The following is a 17,513-nucleotide window of genomic DNA, read 5'->3' as shown; positions in this document are numbered from 1 at the left end:
CCAGAAAAAGAACGACAGAGAACAACCTTAAAAAGATTCAGATGTGGTACTCAGCAAACAAATAATCAAGTATCTATTTAACTATCCTCCTGGTATAGAGAAATTGTGCTCATATTAAAAAAAAGATAGGAAATTATATCAGAAGTTCAGATAATTTAAAAATAACTCAGATTAATTTAGCTTAAATTAAAATAAAAGAAGACAAGAGTTCTTCTATCTGGAAATAATGAACTAAGAAATGAAAAGTTCCTTTATTTTCAACATTAAACAAAAGTTCTTACTGTAGACCTTTATGATGTTATTGCCATTTCCTTCCACATATCTTTGTACAGTAAAAATTTTAATGAAATGATTTAACATTTGGTGATAGAATTCAATCAGCATAACAAAATTTAATCAAGAAATACTTAATGTGAAGATTTTTTTTTACCACAGAAAAGAGTAGAATAATGAGGGATTGATTAGAAGGTGATAAAAATCATTCTACAATATAATAAAACAGCACACACAAGAACAGCTAGTATACCTAAGATGTGATATGAACAAGAAACCTACTACTTACACACACGCACACACATACTAACCTAAGGCAAAGTAGCTCTTGTTGAACACTACACTTCTAAGACTAGAAAGCTGAGTCATCAGAAATGGATTGCAATCCACTGTGTAGAAGGGAGCAACAATTCAGAAAGACATTCAGTGTAGACCTTTGGTCTTCAAATACATGCTTTAGATCAAACACATTCTTACCCACACATGCACATTCATGTGAACATGCACACATACACACACACGCACATTATACCAAAACAAGTAAGAATGAAAACTATGAATATCAGAGCAATTTGAAATCATTTAGACAGCACTTGATTATATTAATTTCCTAGGTTTTAAACTGAGACTGCCCTACCTAGGTTAACTCCTACTGGGTTGTAATATCAGAAACATCTAGAGCTGTCTGGTATAAATTATCCCATTTATAAGCATTATGTACATTTCAAATGGATTTCTTTCTTTTTTCTTTTCTTTTTCTTTTTGAGTCAAGGTCTCACAAAGTAGTCCTGGCTGTCATGGAACTCACTCAGGATCAGGTTGGCCTTGAACTCAAGAGATTCATTCGTCTCTGCCTCTTGAGTGCTGGGATTAAAGGCATGTGCCACCCACACCTGGCCTTCAAATGGATTTATTAATAATATCATAGTTTGTCACTATCCTATTTTTTCATTCCTTTATCAGGAAAAAATGATTTCTAGTCCCAGTTAAATTTCCATTAACACTAAATGGATTCTTTACAAAGTGAGTCATTTAATATCATCACTGTTAAGAAGTAACAAAAAAAATCAGATGTCCATATAGCACCTCCCATGTACTGCAGAGACTTTACTTAAAATAGAAGAACACAATGACTTGCTTGTGATAAATGAACTTTAGAGGGGTGTGTCATGAAAAAGATGTGCCATGTCTTACTCAGACTCACTGCATGAAGAACAATAAGGGAATCTCATTCCTCTGAATGCACTCTACCTCATAGGAGTTAGTTTCAGTTAGCAGCAGGCTGGTACTGGAAGGTGATTATAATAAAGTTTGACACTGGCAAATTCAAATATTGTACAGTTTACTGCATCATGAAAAGCTGTGTGCTTTCTTGATTTCTAATAAAAACATAGGCTGTCACAAGGTATAATCAGATACCAACTCTCAACTCACACACATGTCACTAATGCTGATAAAGTTATTACATTTCTCATGAGAATAAATTGTGCTCATTCTAGGGAAACATCCCAGGGCAGCAAGATCTTACAACTAAGACAGGTCCTGTAGCTTCCCAGCTTCCACAAAGCATCTTTTTGCTTCCAGTTTGGCAAGACAGCTTAAGATCTTAGAAATACAAAGACTTCAATAACTACATGATATGTCTTATGTAGAGATCTTTTACAATATCAAATTCCCCTAGAAATATAACACACTTGGGACAAATTTTACCTAAATGTTTCAAAATACCTCAGGGATAAGAACCGTCTGTTATTTTAGCTAATACAGAAATGAGAATAATGAAAACCTCAGGGAAACATTTTCTAAGTTATTCAGTGGACGGCTCTGTACACTATACAATCCTTGGCTACATAAAAAAACCCCTAAAACTCGTATAATTGTTTTTCTACAAATACGCAATACTAAGTCATACAATTGGAGTAGAAGCAAAGAGAATAGCAGAGGCTATGGGGTACCATATTAAAGAAAATTTAGAAGGCCCATTTGATAAATGACAGGCTACTTCTAAGAAAAGCGAGACTTTGTTAATTCTTGGAAACCTTTACCGAAAGTACTCTGCATCCATTTTCTGTATTTTCTGGTGGATCAGAAAAGCTTTGAGAAAGAAATTCTTACAAATGCTTTCAGAGTAACAGACTACAAGGTGGGATGCACCCAAAAAAGACCTTCTAAATAGCTTAGATATAGGATTGGGTAGGGAGTGGATTCCTAACTGAAGCTCAGACATCAAAAGTAATAGCTGTAACTCAGTTTTGCTTCATTTCCCGTTCTGACATCTTGATACAGTACTGCAATCAAAATGTGGGAATAGCATGCAAAAAGGTTTTTAGTAACTTGCAGGTGTTAGTCACTACACAAAATTTTCTGAGACATGCAGAATATTTTTAAAAAATAAGTGGCTCTAAAGTTTCTATGCCACCCTTTTGCCCACTGTAAATATGTGGCACATCTCATTTTGAACAGGTAGTGATTTCTGAAATGGCATTGTAATAATTTTGAGTCTGCTCTAATGGTGGCAACCCTTTCTGAAACTTAGATATTTCCACTGCTCCACAATGGAGAACAAAAAGCACTTTCATATAGAATGAAATGAACCAGAGACAGAAGGAAATGCATGCAAAGAACCACTTTGTGCCAGCTGACATCTTTGATTTATTACAAAGTAAGCAAATCATAAATCATTACATATTAATTATTTAACCATAGTTTCACAAGAATTTATGTGGACTTTAATTGATCTTACTCATGCTTTATGATAGGAACATTATTACCAGAATATCAACACTCCTTATTAAATGTGTAACAAGACCCTACTAACCTATATTTTTTCAGTATAAATAAGAACCATAGTAGGAAAACAGTTAAGAGGGAATGGAAAGAACAGAGGCTAGGGAAATAAGTAGCATGTACACTCACAGAACAATTTGATTCTGAGATATCATTTAATAAAATGAAGCAACTCACAAACACAGGTTTGCCTCCTGTATGGTAAATAATGGAAATACAAATTAGGTTGATGCAAAATTGAGTTAGTGTGCTTCGGATGGCTGAAGGCCAACAGCCAGTCTTAATGCAAGTGAGTACGAAACCAAGGGAACACAGATGACTTCATTATCTATCTACAAACAGTTCTTCACACTATGAAATGGAAGTAAATGGGAAAGGGTATTTTTGTCAATTACAATCATCAAAGCCCTTTTCTTTCAGCTCAGTGGTGTAAAATCTTCTGCGAGGAAGGATGTAAGAAGCTATCATCTTAATGTTTATGGCTATGATTCTAGTTTCTATACATTATCCAAGCTGTAGCACCGAGTGTGGGTCAGTTTGAGCAAAACACCGATTTTCAAATGATTCTGTAGGAAGGAGTCCCCATTGTAAATACAACTGTGACTGTAGGCATCAACTTGCAGGCAGAGGAGGGCTTCAGCCCTCTTAGCATCTTTTTCTTAGCATTTCATTTCTAGGAGCCAAACCAGGAAAGCAAAAGCAATTAAAAAGACTCATTTCCAAACCAGTCAGCTTGGCACGGACTTCTTCACGGTATCTAAGTTCCTCACAGACGGTTTACTTCCCCCTAAGTTCATGCTTTCTCTATCCCTCACTCAGCAGGATAAGAAATGCTGGTAGATGTATGACAGTGAGACATGACATGAGCCTTCTGACATGAGCCTTCCATTGGCTGATTTGTTCCCTGAGGCGACTGGGAAGGAATTGTCAAAACTTCTAACTTGATGAAACACCTGACTTTTGAGTTGTTCTGATTTTCAGCAGGGGTGCTAAAAGGCAGTCATATCTGAAGAAGATAGCTTTTTTCACTTCCCATAGGATATATCTCTTAAATCTTCTCAGTGGTCTGCTATCAGCAGAGAATTTGTGGAGTTGAAAGCAAAACGAAAATAATAGCACCAAACCACAGTTCAAGAGACAGCAATGCAAAGTAGAAGAATGCTTTGAGGTTAAGGGAAGGCAAGCTCAAAGGAAAGCCATGAGATATGTCTCAATGTTGAATGCAAAAGCAGAGGAACGTCATGAGTCAGCTATGAGTCACTATCAGTTCTAGTTACCAGGACTAAGGAAGGTAGGCCTTGAGTTAACCTAATCAAATACACAGGAAGCGGGTTTGATCAACAAGGCACAGATGGAACATGTAGCTCTTGACAAATCACGATGCCCACGTGTCTTATCACCACCACCCCTGCCTAGGAGGTTTTTACAATACTGCATAATGGGCTCTATGATTCTCGATTCTCTAGCGCTCTGGAGAAATGTCCAGTTCACCATGACAGCCATCTTTACTATGACCCAAATTTAGTTTAAGTATAACATATATACTTCCTAGGTAGTAAGGCTTAGTATATTCAGAGCCTTGACGGAGAAAGTTTTTGAGATAAGGGTTCACTGCATAGTTTAGGATGGCACTGAATGCATGACCTTCCTGCCTCAGCCTGCTGGGATTGATTTCAAGTGTGTGCTACCATATCTACTTTGGGGAATATTTTATTGCCTGATAGTTGTTGCCATGGGAAGTGAGTCCCTTTCATCTATGTAGGGCTTTCCTTAAAAATTCTGGGCAGCTTAGATCTTAAACCATCTAAAAGGTATACAGGCTTATGTGTATTAAAGGGAAGGGAGATATTTAATGTAGGTTAAGAATTACTAATCCACCAAATTCAAAATCTAAAAGGTTTCCAAAATTGAAAATGCTTGAGTGCCAACATGATACTAGAATCAAAAATTAATGAAAATGCTATTAGCCTTTTATAATTCTATACACTCACTGGATAGATGCTTTCAAGAGTTTTCCCAGTGATTCTCAGTTCTCTCTGCTGAGCTAGGACTGAAGTCTTACAGATACAAGTTTAGGACCAGAGTTTGGGTTATTTTTCCTTCAATGTTGTCAAGATTTGAAGCTGTTCCCATACAAATTGCTTACCCATTCACAGAAGGGCAGTGTGGAGAGAATGTTGCCGTCTTGTCAAAGGCTAGCAAACTATGTCTCACAGAGATTAGAAGACCTGTCCAAAACTACATGGAAGTCTCTAGCAGAGCTCAGAAGAGAAGAACTTCTACTCACTTCCTACTTGTGTAATTTTGTGAAATCATTTAACATTTCTGTATTTCAGTTTCACTACATGCAAAACATGGGTTCTACACCTACTCATTATCCTGTATTGAGCTGTTTAATAATAAATTGAAATAACACCATTTACATTTTCAAACTGCTTATACATTTCGTACATATTTAATCTTATAAAATTGGTTTCATTATTATCATCACCAATTAACGGGCAAAGGAATAGGGATCAAGAGATGCTGAATAACTTGCTCAATCCACAAAGCTACGAACGGTAACAAAAGCTGACACTTGAATTCTTGTTAGACTCTCAGTCCATAAGCAGCCTGTATCCACGACATTGATTCTAAGGCTTACAGTTGGGCGATATAACCAGTGCACAGTGCTTTATGGATGTTAAGTGTTAGGTACTGAGGCTATAGCTCTGTGGGAAAATGTCTGTCTAAAATACACAAGACCCTGAGTTCAATTGTCAGCACGGAGAACGATGAACATGAGAAGTTGAACTATGAATACAATATAGAATTTCTTACCAGAATGGCCAAATAAACCAAAGGTGAAGTTGAAAAAGTTGCTGTATATATAGACAAAAAAAATCAGGTCCAGGGAAGGAGGCTTCCTATGGGCACGGAGATACCCATGAAACTATTTCCACGGGTAATTCAGTGGAAACAAACCTCCCATGTACTTTATCTTTAGACACAGGCTATTAACCTAATCATATTACACATATTGTAGTGTTGTGCTAAGATTTCCTTGAGCACAAGCAGAAGGGTATGTGTCGGCCTTGATCCGAAATCACAGTCCTTTCTTTCCTTTAAATCTCCCGCATATGCAGACAGCTGGACAGATCTGAGAAAAGAAGCTCAGAAATTTCTTTGCTCTAGAGTACCAGCAGACAGCTGCTAGCCTCGACTGTCAATGCACTTTAATAAATGGAAGACAGCCCTAATATTACTAATGCTAAAAGGGTAGGTCAGTAATTATTACTGTACTCGAGACTAGCTAGTGTGGAGAAGTAAACTTACAATTATCCCAGCTGCATTTTCACCGAGATTTCTATCCAGCACGATGCACTTAAGATAACACATGCATATTTATTACCCTTTTGCCAGCAGGTGGTCTGGATGTTGACAGCGTATAGAACACATTTCAGTGTTTCACTAGGGCCTTGTTGTGACCATGGGAGCTTGGCACTATTTAATTCTGGTTAAACCCCAAATCAATAACTTGTTAAGAAAGGAAACTGTCCCCATGAGGAGGTGCCAGAGTAGAAAGTTACTAACCTCAGCTTGTTTGCACCAGACACTGATGTTTTTACGCTGGGCTTTTGTGAAGTGGTCCCATGCCTTCTGTTTGGAAGCAGAATGGTACACAGCTACTATCTGCTCAACTGCAGCATCAAATCAGCAGTCAGATCGGGCCAAATCAACATCCAGGGATGGAAACAGAGAGAGAGAGAAATAAAGAGAAACATGAGGCTTGTTTCATCAAATTGTTAAGACACAAAGCAGGCTGTGACTGTTCTCGGATAAGATCACATGAGCCAATGTACTTTATTACTTTTCTCATGGCTGTGAGAAATTATGAAGCAACTTAAGGAAGGAAGGAGGGAGGAAGGGCCTATTTTGGCTCATAGTTTAATTATGGCAGAGAAGGCATGGTGGAAGGAGTGTGAGGAGGTCAGTGCATGTCGGTCAGGAAGTACAGAGTAGAGGGGAAATGAAGCAGGACTAGAGAACATCACAAATGCTCTCAGTGGTCTTCTGCCTCCGGTGAGGCTGTATCTCCTAAAGGTTCACAACCTTCAAAATAGTACCACCAACTGGGGACCAAGAGTTAGCACACATCAGCTTATGGGGGCAGTTCTCATTCAAATCAGAATAAGTACTATGATTTTAAATGAGACTCAAGGAAAGAGACACCAATATACAGGAGGAAGAAACTCCCAGTCTGGCGTGAGATGATGAGCAAAGTTTTTCATACAAAAATTGTGTATTCATTTAAGGAAAAAAAGCAAGAGTTAAAATAAATGTGTTTTAAGTTCAGATTTTATATTTAGTTGAGTGTTATGAACTCTGCAAACCACAGATGCAAACTATACTACTGGGTCCTTTTATCTATTTAATATTATTGTAAATTAATTTGTAGATAACATAAAACAATGGGCTTCATTATAACATTTTCATACATATAGATGATTATGTGTTACTCATATTCACTGTCTCTGTTTATTAAGTTGCCTTCTAAAATAAAGGGGAATGTTTAACTTCAAGAAAAATTTGTTTTTTGCTATCCCAAGGTATGTTTACCAGAAGCATCAAATCAAAATATAAAATGGTTGAGTCTATATTAAGTACACCTACATAGGCTTGTTGCCTAGAGAAAAAATTATAAAAGAAATCTTTGTGAATGCAGCCCTAGAGAATATATTTCAAGGTCCCTTAAAATGTTAAAAGGAGAAACACGCACAAATCTTTGGGGATATTCTGCTATTTTGTGTGTGTGGGGGGGGGGGGTCAGAGGACGATCTGTGAGGGTCCATCTTCTCATTCCACCATGTTGGTTCTGTGGGTTGGACTTCAAATGTTAGACTTGGAAGCATCGACTTTACCCTGCAGTGCCATCTCTCTGGCTCACAGGAAGAGGAGCTTGGATATGAGTATTTGGGAGAAACAAAAGCAGAAGAGCCCCTGCTTCTCACAGCAGGCAAATCCAGAGACAGAATTTCTCTTTCCAGTCATGTTTCACTGTGTTCTAACTACTTCAGGATCCTCACAATTCTCACCGCTTTCTCTTTCTACTTCTTCTGTAGTCCTGAAGATATGTGCTTTCCCCTCTTGGATTTTATATCTAGCTATACTTCCAAAGTACGAGTGGAAGTGGAAGAACTCCTTAATCACAGTTATGTATGAGTCAAGTACGGAGAGAAAAGTATAGGAAAAGTGGACCATAATTGCTTAAAAGCAAAATCATAAAACTGCCCTGATTCTTAAGGTGAATATAGCTCCTTATTGAAAAGTTGTGATCATATAATTTTGTTACAGGGTGAACAAAAAAAAATTACTTGAGCGTTTATCTGATCTATCTCATTTAAGAACTTGGATAGATCTGAAGTGGTCTAATTCTTAAAAGTGGCCATTTCAGTGGCTTCTCACCTCTATGGTGCCTATCATATCTAGTGAAGATAATGGAAGAAAACTAAATTGAAAACGTAGAAGTAGCTAATTTATTTTTTTATGCAATCATCTTGGGAAAATATAATCTTATTTATTATAAGTTCCTAAACAGCATATTACATGATGATAATCATGTAAATCTGAAGAAACACAGCCATAAAATCCTAACATCATATTCTAACTTCAGCAATAATATCTCTAATCCTCTACTGAGGACCAGGATTGTAAAAGGATGAGCTGTTGCCTACCTACATCCCAGTGCTTCTGGAGAGCCGAAGAAGCTAAAGTAGAGAAAATGGAAACAGCTGCTCATATGTATCCTGTGAAGTTAGAGCCTTGGCATTTGACAATATGAGTTAGTGCTTCTCAACATGTAGGTCATGACCCTTTTGGGGGATCAAATGAGTCTTTCACGGGGGTTGCATATCAGATATTTACATTACAATTCATAATGGCAGAAAAATAACAGTTATGAGGTAGCAATAAAAATAATTTTATGGTTGAGGGGGTCACCACAGCATGAGGAACTGTATTAAGGGGTCACAGTGTTAGGAAGGCTGAGAACCGCTGATATAAGGAGAGCAGAAGGCAGCTAGGAAGGGTCCCTGGCCACTTGAAATAGATAGCTTTGCAGGCCTTGGGTCCCGTGGAGGGCACGTGGCCATTAAGTGGAGGGCTCCTCAGGCTTTCAGCACAATTTCAGCTTCCACTTACACTGAATAAGAATTCCAGAAAGGGCCTGCTTGAACTTCTCTTTTGCTTCTTCCATCTCTTTCTCATGGGCGACTTTCTCGTTCACCAGGCGGCGGACGTGGCTGTTGGCCGACTGGATCATGGAGTAGAAGTGGTTAGCACTGCGGCGGTTCACCTCCCCTCTCTCTATCCAGGTGAGCAAGGTCTGCACAGCTTCTGAGAATTTGGAATCATCTGAAACAAAAGAATTTATTTTGAAAACTACAGGCAGTGACCAAATCTCGATCTGTTTTTAAAATATGCTGGCAAAGAGGGCATCAGAGATTTTGGCAGCTAGAATTCAATGAATTAATGATGGGAAGGAAGCCCACATGCACACACATGCACACACATGTGCACACATGCACACACATGTGCACACATGCACACACATGTGCACACATGCAGCAAGTGGGAAAAAAGAAATAATGAAAGCCTAGGAAGACTGCTTATGGCTTAAAAAGAGTTTCAGAAAGAGGGTGGCTTCTTTCCTTCTTAAATTTCTGGGGCTGTAAGTCAGTGTGTGTGAGGCCCTAGTTCCTAGTTTCCATCCCCAATAAACACACACACACACACACACACACACACACACACATAAACACACACACACACAAACACACACACTCCCTTAAACAAAAACATGCTTATGATAGTTTTCATGTATTGAGAATTTCCTAATTTATCTGATTATTTGAGAGAAGGAGGTAGGGAGGGAGATGGGGAGAGAAAGAGGGAGAGGAAGAGAGAGAGAGAGAGACAGACAGAGAGAGAGAGAGACAGAGAGAGAGACAGAGAGAGAGAGAGACAGAGAGAGAGAGACAGAGAGAGACAAGAGACACACAAGCATGCACCAGGCACACATGCAGATACACATGGGGGGATTAACAATGGGGAGATTTCACAATTCTATAATCTTGCATTTTAATAAGGAAAAGCCAGCGAGATTGTTGCATATAAGTTGGATATGTCAGGACTTTTACCCTGGATCCATGGAATTATAGTTAGGGAAAGAGCTTCAGGAATGAGTTCAGTATGGAGTTCTTTATGTATAAGCACTTAAATCTTCAACCGTTTTTCAAAGCACTCTGGAATCCAATTCAGAGCTCTGCACCCCTATTCAGTACCAGTCATGATCTATTTTGATCCTTTTGTTCCCATGTGTCCTCACATCCTTTGTCCCTTGCCTTCCAGTAGATGTCTGCAGTTCCCCAGGGGTCATCCTGTAATGTTAGAGGAGCACAGCTCACCCATACCTTCCAGGACTCCCTCCCAAGCTACTCATACGTTCTGTTCTTACAGACTTGCGAGACAGACTCTAAGAGCATCCAAGTGAAGCCACATTCTACAGCTTCACGCCCCTCACTGGCTAGAAGCTCTTAGTTGAGTAGAAATATCTAGCTCTGCAATTTTATTTTCTTGCCCCCTGCCCTTTATTTTTCAGTGCAGACACAGTGGTAGATGAGTCTTTCCTATGTAGTAGCTTTCCATTTCATTACTTGGATACCGTCTTTTAGGTCGACACTGCTTGTGCTTCCTAAGGGTCATGCAACCTCTTTTTTTTTAATGTAAAGTTTCTTGTTTGGTGTCATGTGAATAGACAAGTCTTGGACACTGGCATCCCACCAATGTGAAAGCTTCTCTAGTGTTTCAAAATGTACCATTATTTCTGTTCAGTTCGGGATGCTACGCTTTCGGCTTTTTCCTTGCAGAAAGTCAAAGTCAGTCCAAACAGATTTCTTACATGTGGTGTAAACAAGTTTGGCAAGTGCAACCTATTTATCTAGAAAGTAGAATTAGCAGGATCTCCTGCTGAAATGAAAAGCACAGAAGTAGGGCAAGTTCACACCATTCATTCGAGCTGGGTCAGTGTCATCAGTAAGATCAATGGGACAGCAGCATTCATTCAACGAAATCAACTATACTCGGAAAAGCAAAGACTGGATTTTAGTTACTAAGACAAGAGGACAGGCAAGGTGATTAATGTCAAATTAGCAAAATGGTTCTAAGATTTAAGCAAGACTAGGAAACAAAGCTAAAGAAAAAGGAGTTTGGCTTAGTAATATCTAGACGTCTCCACAGTTGCTTTGTGGAATAACTTGGCCTTTAACAACGATAAAGACTTCTTTTCTTGGGTAGTAGCTAAGTCTTCAATGCATACACATAGTGACTAATTTCTCGGTCTCCATTTTGCCATCTTGGCTTGTTTTTTTGTCTATTTATTTTGAGATAGGAGTTCATTCTATAACCCAGGCTGGCCTGCAATTCTTGATGATTCTCCTGCCTCAGCATCCAGAGTGTTGGGATTACAAGCATGCCCCACTATAGCAGCTCATTTTGACATCTCTAAAATGAGGACTTTACTAGAATTTCCCAGGGTTATATTCAGTTCTATCATGGAGATGTACTCACTGATTGAAAGTTCAAACCTCACTAGTACCCACTAAGAAAGGAGGCACATGTAGGTCCTAAACCATGAGTCACACCTCAAATTTTCTAGTGTGGCAAATGAAAAAATATTTTTTCTTAGCTATATGAAGTCTGGATTGAAAAGTATCAACTTTTGAGACAATGGAGGAACAGAGACACACATGGGATGGACACATTTCCTGGCTCTAGAGTTACTTGGTATTATCAGCAAGCTTCCAATACAGGAAATGCTAGAATCTATTAGCCAGAAGTTGAAAGGGTAACTCCGAACAGCACAATGATATTTATTACAATTTCCCAAGAAAAACTTCACTCAACCACGGAGCTTGAATGCCTTCTATACCTTTCAGTTTTTCAGCAACAATGCTGCACTCATGATCTGAATAGTGGACCACTGGGGGTGGGGAAGGTGGACGCAGTCTTTCTTCTTCCATTCGTCTACGGTGCCGCTCCTCTCTTGCTAGCATGCGCTGTTTACACTCCCACTCATACAAGTCATCCCGAGCCTGGGCAAAGTCAACATGCAGTCGGCCTGTGTCCTTCTTGTCAGTACTGGAGCCCAGGCGAATTCGGTAACCTACATTAAACAGGGAGTAGAGAAAGGAAGAAGAGACTAGTAAGTCAACAACCATATGTACTTTTTCAAGTTCAGTGTCTGAGAGATGGTTTGAGTAGTTCTAAGCGATCACATAATACCAAATTCTCTCTCAGTGGTATAAAGGGGAATCAGCAAAAGACTTAGGTTGCAATCTCATTTTGTAATGTACACTGTATGTCGTTTGAACTTACTGAGAAGATGGAGCTGGAAATGGATTTGCCTCTCTTTCCCATTTCAGACCCAACTTTACGTGTCTCACAGTGTCCTCCAAAGCCTCTTGTCTGGGGCTGGGCTGTTCACTTCTACTCCGTGACAGCGAGGGGAAAAGAAGTGCCAAACAGTCCAAGAGTAAAAAGCAACAAACCCTTGAAAGCATCTAGAAGGCAAATTATTTCTAGCAAATTTTACTATTATTTATCCTAAGATATAAAGGTATCTACAGTGGGAAAGAGGATCTAGAAGTGCAGCACAGAAATCTCATGCATGGAGACAAAGGTCAGCTGGGAACTCCAGCTGACTGGTCCAGCTTCCCCAGTTGGCTTCTGATGGACGCTATGAGGGCCTAATTTGATGATGTTATCGCTATCTGTTGCTTTTTTTTTTTTTCAACTTGGAGGCCTCACTCAAGGAAGTTTATTGCCCTCCCCAGGAATCTTATGTGGGAACTTCAGCTGGCTGCCTTATGAGGGTTTCCCAATCTGTCTCTGCTGATGTTTGTAAGCCTCTATTTTCAGCATGCTACCTTAGTGCTGTGGTTCGTTTACTTGGAGTCTTTTTCTAAGGAAATATTCTGCTCTGCCTGGGACTTTCTCAATCAGTAATTCCTGCTGACTTGCCTCAATGAAGCTTTCCCAGTGGACTTCTGTTGGATATTTTGAATACTTAATTTGATGGTATTTTGTTTTTCTTTTATTTTGGCTCATCATGTACTTAATAAACTCATTCATTAAAAACAGAAAGTATGGCTATCACAGATCATTTTCCGGATCACACATGCAGAACACATCTTGAGTAACAGTTTTCTATTCTATGGGTTTGGATGATCTTGTTTTTAGGATTCCCTTTCTCTACTTTGCCACCTGACTTGACATTAAGCATGAGCATCAGAGCTTAGGGACATGGCTCAGTGAGTAAAGTACTCACTGCATAACTATGAAGAACTGAGTCAAATCCCCATATGTCAGAATCCCCATAAAAACCCAGGCATGGCAGCAAATGTCTGTAATCCAAATGCTCTTATGATGAGATGGGAGATGGAGTCGGGGTGGGGGATATGGGGAATCCTCAGGAGCTCAACTGCAAGCAAAAATGGCAGTGACCAAGAGATCCTGTCTCAAACGAGGTAGAGTATAAGGACTGACACACATGCTCATATTCACACACATCAACACACACACACACACACACACACACACACATACACACACACACACACAAATGTGCTCAAGAACCACATCATACATTTGCATATAGATGCAAGGTGAGCTAAACCAAAGCACCATCAAGGAAAGAATGAGCCTTCTATTGGACCAAGGACTGGGCAGAATGGAAATGGCATTTCCCAATGATGATGTTCTTGGACAACTTCAAGAATGTAGGTTATATCACTCCATAGAATTTTAGTGAAATATAAATGTATTTGCTTGTAATTTAACTTTTAAAAATTGTTTCCTGGATGTAATTGAGAACTCTGGACTATTTTTCTTTCTGGGAGAGATTAAATAGATGGGGGGGGGGGGTGTATACAAAGCAGTGGTACATAGCTGAGGAATAATAAAAGATGTTGATGTAATCAGAATATTCATACAGAATCTGGATTTAGAAAATCAGGACCAACTTCCTCCTTCTATTTTTTTGTGCCAGTTATATCACCTAGGCAAAATTTCTTGATAAACAGTTAAGATGTTGTTTAGTACATTTTGTGTTTCAGGAGCTCAGATATAGCCCCCTCACTTCATTCTCAGGAAACATTTAACCAAGGAGAAAGATAAGCATCAGAGAAGGTAGAGAGATTAAGCAGTTCGCCCTGGGGGTGGGGAGTGGAGTGCAATGGGCACAATCAGAACTTGAATCTGGAAAGTTAGATTTGCAAAGCTATTGAGCTTTCTTCTATTCTGCGGAGTAAGGCCCAATATAGAATTTGTTCTTTGATAAGTAATAGGGGGTCATATTTATCTTCCTCCTTAAAAAATGAACCAAGCCAGGTGGTGGGAGTGGCATACACCTTTAATTATAGCCTGGGAGGCTGAAGCAGGCAGATCTCTGAGTTCAAGGCCAACCTGGTCTACAGAGTGACTGCCAAGACAGCCAGGGGTACACAGAGAAACCCTGTCTTGGAAAAAAAAAGTAAAACACATCTTAAACAACAGTGTTTAAGATACTGGACAATGAAGACAGTGAGCAGTGGGAGACAATCCCATGAGATAGTCCCTGTGACTGCCCCAGGCTACAGTCCAGAGGGTTCCAGGTCTCAGAGCAGAATGCGAAGCTCTGATACAGCCTGCTGTTCTTCCCTGGGATTCTATGAAGAATATGGTAAACAGAGTTCATAAAGCAGAATATCAAAAGGAAGGAATCTGCACAGTAAAAAAACTTAAGATATCTGTAGGAGAGATCTTCAAAGACCGCCACAATAATTTATCATGATAAGTGGAAACAATCTGAACGCTAGAAGTCGCAATCTCTGGAGCTCACATAGATCTGAAAATAGCTCCTTTCTCTACCAGACAGAGGACAAAAACTCATAAAAACAGAGTACAGGGTAATTAGAAACATTTACCTTAATAGTGGGGGTGGGGGATGGAGTGGGGAGGTGGGGAGGGATGGGGGTGGGTATAGCCCTAGGCTTGCTTTGGTCCTACTGAAAGTGTTTAAACAGCAACCTTTAAAAGGATAAAGTTTCTCAGGCTTCATACTTTCATCTTAGAGAAAAGCTCAAAAGTATTATTTATAAGAGTATAAAAGTGTGTATCTCCACCAGTTGGTTATTCAATATTAAGTGAAAACATACGTACTGTTAGTCTTCTGCTGCCACTTTAAGAACACCCCCCACCCCACCCTACCCCCACAGCGATCTTCTCTCTCTCTCTGGTGTCTCTGTGTGTGTGTGTGTGTGTGTGTACGTGTGTCTTTGTTTTCTCTCTGTTTTTTCTTCTTTAAGCAATAAATGTCTCCCTCTTCTTTAAATAATACTATGTCCTATGAGCCTTTTATCCGCCGTAACCACCCGCCTGACTCCCCCGGCCGCATGGCACTGCAGGGACTCACGGCCATCCTTGCCGGACTCCACGAGCCGCCTGGGACATCCCATCATCATATTCTTTTTAAAAGAACAAAACATACAAGTAACATTATACACATAAAGCAGGCTGAATTTAGAAAATACTTGTATATACATTTATGCATGTAACTACAATTAATGAAAAAGAGGCCATGAATCTGAGAGCAAAGAAAGATATATGGGATGTTTAGGGAAAATAAGGGGGGAAATGAGATAATTATAATCTCAAAAACAAAAGAAATAATAAACATATCTTTCTCAAAAATAGTCATTTTTTTTCCATTTCGAGATAGGTTCTTTCTATGTAGCCCAGGCTGGGCTGAAACTCCCAACTTTTCTCCCCTAGTCTCCTGAATGCAAAGATTAATTCTTTCTGTAATATACAATTCTGAAAGAGGTCATCGGAACTGACTTGTACTATGAAAAATGTTAAAGGAAATTCAAGCAGTGGGGAAATGATACCAAATGGAAATCTGACTCTCTGCAAGGGAAAGAAGGACATACATAATGTATAATTCCACCTACAGGAAGTTCCAAGAAATGCATAGTAATCTGATAAAGAGCAGATAAGTGACTGGCGATGAAACAGGAGGGGAGAAAGAATCACAACGAGGGACAAAGGAAGCTTTAGGGAGTGGAGGGTATGCTAATTCTTTTAATGGTGATGATTTTATATCTGTATCATTTCACACATTATATAATTGTATTTTGAATTATGTGTATCAATGATCATACGTATGTTTCGATTAGTGTTATAATAGATGGCCCCTAGTAACACAAAGGGTGCTACATATTTCTTTTAGAAAAAACAATAACCATATTTTATCAACCAACTTAAAACCCTTTCCTGTTTGGTGGGGTACTCGCATGCCCATTTATTTTACTGATCATCTAAGCCATCAGAAAAGTGGAGCTGCAAATGAATTACAAAAGAGATGAGGATATTCAGGCCCTAGAAGCCACAGCAAAGATGCTACGATGTTGTGGGTCAGGTAGACCAAAAGATGTTTCAACTTAAAAAAAAAAAAGGAAACGATTCTTCCTACATTCCTGCAACATCTTCTAGAAAAGGTTTTTGTTTTGATTCTTTTCACCACATTCTTTTACAATTTATAATAAAAGAAGAATTCAAGAGATTTGTGGCACCTGTGACCTTCCCCAGGAGAATGCTCAAATTTAAAGGGCAAAATTTAGCTCTTTCCACAACACTGATTGCCAGTCATCTCCTTTCCTTTGGCAGTCTTGAGGATGTTTGTAGGAGGTGACTGTAAACAGAGACTAGATTTCAGTCATATTCAGATGGTTGCCTCCCAAACAGTATGTTTTCTTTTATGTCTAACTATTTAGGGCGTTTTGAAACCTTTACATTCTTATTAAAATAGTCTATTGTGGTCTGCTCTGTTATTGTTGCTAAGTGCTGCCTAATCTTCAGTAGTTAGATTCTGTAGCACTTAGCAACTGTACTAAGAGCATCCTGCATCTAACGCCCCCTCCTCTTTTTCCCCATGCTACTAGCCTACTTTTACGAATTCTATATAGCTTTTCCCTGGCCTATTGCAGCAGACTTCAAACTAACCTCCGTTCTTCTTTTCTCTTTTTCCCTCTAATCCACTTTTACACAGAAATGTCAGATTAATCTTCCTGAGACAACCACATTCCTTGCTCAAAATTGTCTTCCTTACCCCCTATTACCTGGGGAGTAAAAACCCAGTTGCTAAACCTTTGAATGTAGGCTAACAATTTAGGTTTTCCAACCCTCTCTCATGCCTGCTTAATATACAAACCACTACTCTTAGCCTCTTGAATGTTTGCCATAACTTTCTACTTTTGTAATTCTGTTCATGCGATTCTTTGTTACTTTTCTATTGCTATGATAAGACATGACAATGAAACTTAGAGAAGAGTTTATTGGGGATTACAGTCTCAGAGGGTTATAGGCCATGATCATCA

General features: G+C 39.1%; 1 protein-coding gene across 12 annotated transcripts in view; it reads right to left on the bottom strand.

Annotated features, from left to right (window-relative positions):
• The window catches only part of Enox2 (ecto-NOX disulfide-thiol exchanger 2), a 271,673-nt gene that overhangs the window by 27,775 nt on the left and 226,385 nt on the right, over nt 1-17,513 (bottom strand). For all 12 annotated transcript variants that reach the window (XM_048450363.3, XM_048450361.3, XM_048450362.3 and 9 more), the window contains 3 exons: nt 12,029-12,262; nt 9,241-9,453; nt 6,634-6,740 (listed from right to left, as the gene is read on the bottom strand). In XM_048450363.3, the coding sequence (XP_048306320.1) occupies nt 6,634-6,740; nt 9,241-9,453; nt 12,029-12,262 (554 nt within the window). The remainder of the gene's footprint in view (nt 1-6,633; nt 6,741-9,240; nt 9,454-12,028; nt 12,263-17,513) is intronic.

This window comes from Myodes glareolus, chromosome X (genome assembly GCF_982192425.1).
Source record: "Myodes glareolus chromosome X, mMyoGla1.1, whole genome shotgun sequence".
In the NCBI taxonomy this organism is placed as follows: domain Eukaryota; kingdom Metazoa; phylum Chordata; class Mammalia; order Rodentia; family Cricetidae; genus Myodes; species Myodes glareolus.
Note: the sequence above shows the minus strand (reverse complement) of the source record. Positions and strands in the feature narration are given on the sequence as shown.